Here is a 9969-nt window from a genome sequence, read left to right as displayed (position 1 = left end):
CAGCACTTGTAACATTTGATAACCTCTTACTGAGAACTTGTATCTGTGGGATAAAAAAATCCTCATTAAAATTATGATTAATTTACAATTAATCACAGAGGCAATCTCTACATACGAGCTGTAATGCTTTAGTGTACAAGTTACTTTACTGTTACTACAGAAAACAAACAAAGACTGAGCTGAAATTTACATACCTGTCACATTCCAGGGCAACAGGAAAGTCAAAAGGATCCGGATTTATTGCGCTGTGCAGTTGAAAAAGTCCGCCCAAAATATAATCACCATTCAAACTAAACTCTGAAGATACACAGGAATCCTTTGCAAGTGAGTGCTGAAAAAAACTGAAAAGTCCAAACAGAAAGTTTATGTGATACATTGTTAACATTGAAAATATTTCACCCAGTATCTAGACCAGCACTTGCCAACTAAGACGAACACAAAGGTAGAGATACTGCAGTAATACTCATCCAATTTCCATCAATAGATTTACATGGACCACATTATGGTTCATTAACCAGTTTACCATGTAGGTAAGCAGAGGGATATTATTTTGAGGAAAGCAAGTATAATCTTAACCAGTGAATGGGATTTAAATGAAAATATTGGAAACCTCATTGTTGGAAGCACTCCCATATTGCAAAGTCCAGCACAGGTGTTTTTAAATGTTGCATGCAAAGTTCCTTCCTCTTGCAAATTTTTATTTGCAAAGGTTTTCATTCATTTTCAATACCATATACAGTATATTTGTTCACATACATTGCAGTCGTAAGTATTTAGTAAGTGAAAATCTTTGTTGTTTGGCTCTGTATTCCACCACCTTGCATTGGAAATTAAATATAACATGAAACTACAGAATATCAGTTTTTATTTGAGGGTATTTGTTGGGTATTATTTGAATTTACATTCAAATTGGTGATCCATGTAGGAATCACAGCCCTTTTTACACATACATTGGTCCACCAATTTCAGGGGACCAAAAGTGTTTGAACAAAGTTGTCATATTTTGTATTTGCTGGAAATTCTTTGGATTCGATGACTGCACGAAGTTGGACCCATACACATCACCAGATACCGGTTATATTGGTTGCTTAAGCAATATGCTCGGAGTCATTGTCCTGCTGACATGCAATCCAATGAGTTTTGTGGAATTTGGTTGGAGCTGAGCAGATGTTTCTGGACAGTTCACAAATCATGCCGTCAGCATTCACATCATCACATCATGGCAAGTGGGCAAATTACTGTCAGCAGCGATGTACGCCACACCATAATGCATCCACCATGTTTCACATATGAGGTGGTATGCTTTGGACCATGAGCAGCTCTGTCTTTCCACCATTTCAGTACAGTTTTAATACTCATCGGTCTTCTGTCTGCCTCTGAGACTGCCACTATGGAGGAGTACAACAAGATTGCCCTTGCTGCAGGGCACATTCTCTCTGGCCAGGACAGGGTTCTACCTCATGGGTAAGAAGCACAGACAACTGCATTGATTAATATTGATTTATTGATTAATAAAATAACAATTAAGAACCATTACCCCCTGCCGCTGATGTCTACTTGCATTTTGTTCCCTTCCGGGATCCACCATCTAAACCTTGTTGGATTAAAGAAATGCCTAGCAGCTTGACCACATCAGAGACGATGAGTGGAAGACCCCCTTCAACAGCCGGTCACTAGGAGTACGTCCTGAGGTCATTTAGGCTTACTAATGCACCCACTGTTTTTCAGGCCCTAGTTGATGACATGTTGTGTGACACTTTTTGTATACCTGCCAATCTCGTTTTATCCAGGTCCCTCAAGTGCAACATGTGTCGTAGATACTGAAACATCATGTAAGATTCCAGTTTACGGCCGCTAATCTCTGTGTGTTTCTCATAGCATTCCCAGGGCTCTGATTGACAGCAGATTTTTTTTGTGGTGGTCTTGTCTCTGGTCTTGGATCCTATTCATTTACTTTGTGACACTTTGATCCCATGAGATCAGGTACTAACACAGATACTCATCAAACTGGAAATACCTGTGGGGTTACACAAGGAACTATAATGTCTCCAACCTTCTTCACTTTTGCAGATACAGGAGAGATAAATACTGTGGATTACTAATTTAATAAATGGTTCAAGTAGAGTTGCAAAGTAAGGGAATTTTCTACAATTTTCCTGGAACTTTGGGAATCTCATGACACCATACAAATTGAATCTGAGGATGATTCTTCAGATTCTCCAGAGAAAATTAAGCTAGCTGTGGTTGAGATAGAGAATGCATTTATTTTGTATTAAATAACCATAAAGGTGGTGCAACCTGTTAAGGATTTAATAAGGCAATTACTTTTTGACAAGGGTAATATGGGTGTTTGCTTTTCTCATGAAATAAATTCAATAATATATTCTTAAAGGAAAATGAATTAGCCTTGGCTAATAATAGCCAAGCTAATTAGCAAAACAAGCTTTTGCACCTTACAGTAAGTTATGTTCTGCTTTCTGGGGCATTAAACCGCCCCAGAAAAACCTTGAGAACTAGAAGCAATTTAAGGCAGTGACCGAAATAATCTTAAATTAAGATTTCTCTGAACAGAAAAAGCTACAAATTTACTCTAGAAATAAATAGTAAATGTGTAAGTGACTCTCACTTTATATAAACCATTATTTGACTAGGGTTTCACATTCAGTCACAGTCTTTTTAAGGTGTATGACTTCATTTAAAAGCTACAAGAAATATTGTGAAATATGAGAAAGGTTCAGACTGGGTTTAATGGGTAACCATTAGGGTTATAACCATAAACAAATATTTTGTTTTGGTTTACCTCTGTTTTGACTTCATGGCTCAGGATATGTTCAGTAGATCAGAGAAGAAAATGCAAACATAAAACTGCTTTGCATATATTACGAAAACGTAAACAGTGGCCATAACATTATGCACATTAATACTAACTCACCAGAATGAACTCAGAGTTTTTCATTTTATATTACATTATATTAATGGCATTTGGCAGATGCTCTTATCCAGAGCGACATACAGTTGATTAGACTAAGCAGGAGACAATCCTCCCCTGGAGCAATGCAGGGTTAAGGGCCTTGCTCAAGGGCCCAACGGCTGTGCGGACCATATTGTGGCTACACTTGCAGGTCCCAGTCGTGTACCTTAACCACTACGCTACTGGCCGCCCCTTAAGGTCCACACAAAAAATATTGTAATTGTTTGGTTTACAACGTGTGGTGAACTGGAAGACGGTACTGATTGCCGATTGCTTAAAATGGATAACAAAATGTCTTTTTTTTTGTGGCTCATATTCTACAGACAAATTCCGCTATTTAAGATGGGGAAGCAGGTTTATTTATTTGTTTGTACATTAAACCAACAAGACACAAAATAAGCAGCAACCATTGCTTCAGCACTTAAACATGCATGGATGAATTTATTCTATCAACCATTTACAAATGACGTAGGCTAATTATTACCAAAACATTTGTTACAGGGGGAAATCATTGTTTTTCAATGTGAAAACTGAACATTGGAATGAGCTTATGCAAATATTTAATCAGCCAATCATGTGGAAGAAACTAAATGCATAATAGTATGCATGGTCAAGAGGTTCAGCTGTTTTTCAGACCAAATTTCAGAATAGGGAAGAAATGTGATCTAAGTGACTTTGAACGTGGAATAATTTTTGGTGCCAGACAGGGTGGTTTGAATATCTCAGAAACTGCTGATCTCTTGTGATTTTCATGCACAACAGTCTCTACAGTTTGTAGCGAATGGTGCGAAAAACACAAAACATCCAGTGAGCAGCAGTTTGGCAAAAAGACCTTGTTAATGAGACAGGTCACTAGTCAAAGCTGACAGGAAGGTGACAATAACGCATATAATCACACATTACAACAGTGGTATGCAGAAGAGCATCTCTGAACAAACAACACGTCAAACCTCTTAACTGGAGAGGATACAGCAGCAGAAGACCAATAAATAAAATAAATAAAAATAAGTGTAGTTTGTTTACACCAATAAATCTTCAGTTTAGTGTGAGTATGCAGTCTTACCACTAACTCAGCTAACCTGATTAAATATGTATAGAAATATGTATTTATGTCAGGTACTGCATTGCTGCTTCTTCATGATTATTCAAGATTACTGGTTTGACAAAGGAAAACAAACATAATCTGTGTTCACTATGCAATGTCTTATAATATGCCAGCAAGAGCCCTCTACATCCTGCTGATCTTTTGGGTATAGTCCTGAATAGCAGACTGAAAGTGTGCTTGTGTGTTTCTCTCAGGCTTGAAAAGAATGACATATGACTTTGGGGAAAAATAACTCAAGAGAATTCCATAGGAACTGGTCAGCATTGAGAATGCCTTGAATACGGGCAGATTTTTGTCCTTGAGTATAAAGTATATCGTATAATAAGACATCCAGGAAATATAAAACAGCAGCACACTAAATGTAATAGATTTGGCTTCGTTGTAGTTTTTGGGGAGGTCAGTTCCCATGTACGAGAAGGCAAAGCACAACATACCAAGAAAGATAGAAAATGATAGAGCCATCCAAGATGGTATAAAACTTGTCATGTCGCAGTTCATAATGATTTGGTCTTTGAAGGTCACTGTGTCATTGAAGGGTCGAGGAGAACTGAGTGCACAGAGAATTAACTGAACAGTAGAGGCCACCGCTATGAATAGCCAGTGTCCATTGTACTTGACCCACCAGTCATATGCCCTGGGTAGTTTGGCAGCCATTTTGAAGATGCAAACTATCTGGAAGGATCGGACAGTGAGACAAGACATGCAGACACTGTAAAACAGAAAGAAAAATGTGCTTCTCAACACACATGTGACTTTGTTTGGGATGCCAAAGCAGAAGAACACACTGAGACCTGAACCGCTCAAACAGCCCAGCATGAGGAAGCACATTTTCCCCCCGGCAGACCTCACAACCGGGGTGTTGTAGTTACGAGCGAAGAGGATGGTGATGACTGCAGCAAGAAAGAGCATGAAGCTGACCGAGAGCAAGAGCAGGATTGACAAGGGATCTGTGATGTGAACATATGCCACAATGCGCTCTTTACATGAAGTGCTCCCTGGGTCAGACCATTCGTTCTTCTTACACAGGATGCAACTGTACAGATCAGCTGTCACAAACAGAAATGGACACATTTTACAATGGAAGTTCATTTGACAGGTAAACATACACTCAGCCTTCAGGTGAATGTATGTGGTGGGAAAATATAAGATAAACATTCAGCAGTACAAACCACACACGACCTATTAAAGGACCCATATTCACATTTTCTGAAATGTCTTAAAGTCCGGAGTTTTAGAACAATTAGTGATTTAACGTTACAGTTAACTCGGGTCGTCATGGAAACTTTTATTTGTTTACTTGGCGCTTTGGTCCATAGTCGCGGACGTTTTAAGATTTAACCACGGACCACGGGCTTAAGTGTACGAACTGCAAATAGGACAGGTTAAATGGGAATCACACAATGTAATGTGAAATGCGCACACATAAATAATTAAAGGCATACTATGCAGATTTTCTTTCCTCGCTTTGCTCCTGTTGTTTACACACACAAAGCGTTGACGCCTCATTTTCAACCCTGCCTACACCACCAGGATCATTCTGGCTCATGCACTTCTGGCTAGCTCTTAGTCGTAGTAGTTTTTTTGGCTCGTGTGGCTAACTTAGCTCCGTTGCAGACTGCCCCGTGCCGCGATGTAGAAAACCGTGGTCTAATATGATTCCTAAAACATCTGCTTTAGCAGTCGCTTTCGACACAAGCCATTTAGCTAACTATTTAACTGACATTACTCGAGTCTGTATTTAGTTATATTTAGGAGCTAGCCTATTGCTAAGCAGCGCTAGCCTGCTTGGAAGGATCACAATTATGTAACATAAGTAGCTATGCATACTCACAAACGCAGTTGTCGCTTTACTTTTTATCAGACATCTCAAGTCTTCTGAAAGTCCGGGAGTCTTTTTGATTTAGGCATGAGCTCCCTGCCCAAAAGGGGTCCGATGAGTTTTTATAGTTGCCAGTGTATCATTGTAATCGCTGAGCATGTTTGTTTTATAATATATTCAAGGTGATAATCCTGCATAGTATGCCTTTAAATCTCCAAAGACAGTAGATTTTCTACCTGAATGATTGACATAGGTGCCATTTGGACAGACATCACACTGAAAGCAGCACTTATAGATTCTATATGGCCTCCGAGCAGAGCCTTCTGCACACTCCTCAGAGCACCGTGATACAGGAATCTGCAAGATTAAAGAAACATGTTTAACGGCCTGTTTAGTAGATAGGCTATAAAAGTTTAGTTTTTATCAAATAGCCTATGTTTAGTTGGCTCAGGAGGTAAGAGTAGTCGGCTGGCAGGTCGGAGTACACACTTATGATTATTACTGGGTTAACGTGTAAAGCAGGAGTAAACTTACGGTTCCGTTGGTGTACCAGTGGATAAGAGTTTCATTAATATTGAAACTCACAGCCGGCTCTGTGTCATATGATCCCACATACTCATACGGAGGAGAGGATTCCGGGTCCCAAGACACGATGTCGTATCTTGAAGGGGGATCTCCGTTTTTGTCAAACTTTACACGCAAGTTCAATAGTTCGAAGTCTGACTTCTTTATTTCTTTGAGAAGCTGAAATGAGACAAGAGTGAAACAATTGAATTAGTCAGTAGTTCCTCATAGTATTCTACCTTACAGTCATTTGCCTTTTTGCCCATTTAATATTGGAACACCATCATCGTGATAACAATTGATCAGCAATAAAAGTATTGAGATTTTTTCAAGGCTTCTTGGGATTGCACTGTTGTTTTGTTTGAAACTGGAGTTGTTTCAATGGATTAAAAGGGGAAACATAGTGCTCAAATCGATTGTGAACAGATGCAGTCAAAAAAGTAAACAGGCACAACTTCAAGTGCACAACTGTGTTCCTGAAGTCAGTGCACTTCAGGGCATTAGGTCATTAGGAAAATACTTTAATCAACACCATACGTACCTGATAAGGAAAGACTCTTTCAGTCTTATTGCATCCATTTGTATCACACTGTAATATGGCGTGTAAGGCTTTTGCCACAACATAAACTCCAGAGTAAATGGCAAAGTTATAAGATGGATCTTCATTAATTATTTTTATTGGGTTGACGTAAGAGCAGTTATAACAATCTTGATTGCAGGTTGCCCTAAAATTTTCTTTTTCAGTTTTCAGCTTTCTTTTTTTGCATTCCAGGTATTTACTGTCACCCTGAGATTTGTGGATAAATTTGGGAAACCCAGGTAAACTCACAACCCTTTCTGTTATTCCGATAATTGTACCAATGGTGTCAAGTCCTTTGCGAGTGGGAAGTTCTTTATTCAAAGACCACGTATCACTTGCAATCCACACCTTGTCTTGTATGTTGTTCTGTATGGCTGATTCAATTAACGCAGTTGCATACAACTGTAAAGCATACACTATGATCACGTTTATACCAAGCTCATTTATTTTCTGGAGTATGATGTTGTGTTTAGAATTTCCAGTGAGTTCCTCCTGGTAAGCCAAGCAGATTCCGGTCTCTCTAATACCATCAATGAAGAGTTGAAGTGCATCTTGACTATAGTCATTGTCGCAGCCTATGAATGCAATCCAGTTCCATTTGTACCTCTGTAAAATGCGAATGATCACCTGTACTTGACCTCTGTTACTGGTCACTGTTCGTAGAAACGATGGAAATGACTTTTTATTACTTAGACTGGAGCTTGATGATCCAAAATTTACCTGTAAGTTTACAAAAAATAATGGTGTCATTTATTTGAGAACCAGACATTTCACTTCAACCAATATAACCCATATGTATATATATATATATATATATATATATATATATATATATATTATAGGAGACAATAAATTACCATTGGAAGAAGGTCCATCATGAAAAATGGTGCAATGGTAATCGTTTGACTACTTCCAAAGGGACCAAGCACAGACACAACTTTTGGCATGTATTCCTTCAAGTGACGATAAATTTCAACAGAACCGTTTCTGGAGAGGAAATCAAAGACTGATGGGAAATTCCTCACTTCTGAGCAATGGTCAAACATCTGATAGCCAAGAGACACACCAGGTAAGATGGAGGTTGAGTTGTTAATTTCCTCTACTGCAAACCTCATCACTTGCAACTTCTGATAACCTGCTGCTGAGAAAGGCAATCTGGGGGAAATGTAAAATGTTGGAAACATTCATTATTAAATTATTTTAAAAATGTATGTTTGAATGTATGAGCACTTCACGATTTACAACATGAAACTGGCAAGCACTGATGCAGGAAAGTGTGAACATTGAAAATTGTACTTACCGGTCACATTCCAGGGCAACGGGAAAGTCAAAAGTTGCATTATTTATTGTGTGGTGCACTGGAAAAAGTCCTCCCACAATATAATCGCCACTCAAATGGAACTCTGATGATGCACAGGTGTCCTTTGCAGGTGAGTGTTGAAATGAACACAAAATTCCAAGCAGAAAGATTGTGTGATGCATTGTTAATGATATTTAACGATGAGATTGAAGATATTTCACTCCGTGTCTGTACCAGTACTTTCCTATTAATACAAGCAGAAACATAAAGGTATTTGCAGCAATACTCATCCAATTTGCATCAATAGATTTGCATTGTGGTTCATTGACCACTATAATAATGTAGATGGCTGGCGGGATATCGCTTTGATGACAGCAAATGTAACTTGATGACCAGTGAAGGGAAATTAAATGGAAATTCTGGAAATATCATTGTTGGAAGCATTCCAGCTGTCATATCGTATCCTATATGTCAAGATGTGGGGAAGTTATTCAAATGAGTTTGCAGTGCACAGGTGTTCTGAAATGTTGCATGTCAAGTGCCTTCCTCTTGCAAATGGAATATTTGCAAAGGGTTTCATCCATTTCCTATATCAGTCTATGGATACATTACATTACATTACATTATTGGCATTTGGCAGACGCTCTTATCCAGAGCGACGTACAGTTGATTAGACTAAGCAGGAGACAATCCTCCCCTGGAGCAATGCAGGGTTAAGGGCCTTGCTCAAGGGCCCAACAGCTGTGCGGATCTTATTGTGGCTACACCAGGATTAGAACCACCGACCTTGCGTGTCCCAGTCCTTTACCTTAACCACCTCACTCAGTGAGCACTTTATTAGTTTTTTTTTTAGGCCTTTTTTTTCAGCTTTATTGGACAGTATATAGAGACAGGAAGAATGGGGGCAAGAGAGAGGGAAAGACATGCAACAAATTGTCAGACGGTCGGATTCGAACCGTTGACGTCGCGGCTCACAATGAGCATGCGGTCAGTGCTCTGCAGGTTGAGCCACCGAGACACCCCCTTTATTAGTTATTTATTAGGTCTTCTGTTGCTGAAGCCTATCCACTTAGAGGTTTGATGCATTGTGTTCACAGATCCTCCTCTGCATACCACTGTTGTAATTCATGGTCATTTGCATTACTATCACCTTCGACCGGTCTGGCCATTCTCCCTCATTAAATCAGAACTGCTGCTCACTCACTGTTTGTTTGCACCTTTCTCTGCAAACTCCAGATCAGCAGTTTCTGAGATACTCAATCCACTCTCTGGCAGAAACGCCTTGTTTATGAGAGAAGTCAGAGGAGAATGGCCAGACTGGTCAAAAGTGACCAGAAGGTGACAGTAACATAAATAACCACGCATTACAACAGTGGTATGCGGAAGAACATCTCTCAACACACAACATCATAACCGTAAGTGGACAGGCTACAGCAGTAGAAGTAAAAAAAAAAAAAAAAAAGTCTAATACCTAATAAAGTGCTCACAGTATATGCCTTCATATACAGTGCAGTTTAAGTATTTGAACAGTGACACTACCTTTGTCGTCTGGTGATCACTGTTGAAATTACAGCCCCTTTACTCATACCACACCCATTTTTGTGGACCAAAATTGGAGAAATGAATATGC

The 9969-nt window shown here is 39.2% G+C and overlaps 1 protein-coding gene across 1 annotated transcript; it reads right to left on the bottom strand.

Moving 5' to 3' along the window:
• Positions 1-232: 232 nt before the first annotated feature.
• LOC133139556 (taste receptor type 1 member 2-like) lies at positions 233-9936 on the bottom strand. The gene is made up of 7 exons (XM_061259127.1): positions 9928-9936; positions 8340-8461; positions 7897-8194; positions 7001-7759; positions 6430-6639; positions 6132-6252; positions 233-341 (listed from the first exon to the last, which is right to left on the bottom strand). Exons 1-7 carry the CDS (start codon positions 9934-9936, stop codon positions 286-288), a joined length of 1575 nt encoding a protein of 524 aa, XP_061115111.1. The 3' UTR covers positions 233-285.
• Positions 9937-9969: the final 33 nt, after the last annotated feature.

This window comes from Conger conger, chromosome 10 (assembly GCF_963514075.1).
Source record: "Conger conger chromosome 10, fConCon1.1, whole genome shotgun sequence".
Classification (NCBI taxonomy): Eukaryota; Metazoa; Chordata; class Actinopteri; order Anguilliformes; family Congridae; genus Conger; species Conger conger.
The sequence above is the reverse complement of the archived record's forward strand: the minus strand, read 5'-3'. Positions and strand labels throughout refer to the sequence as shown.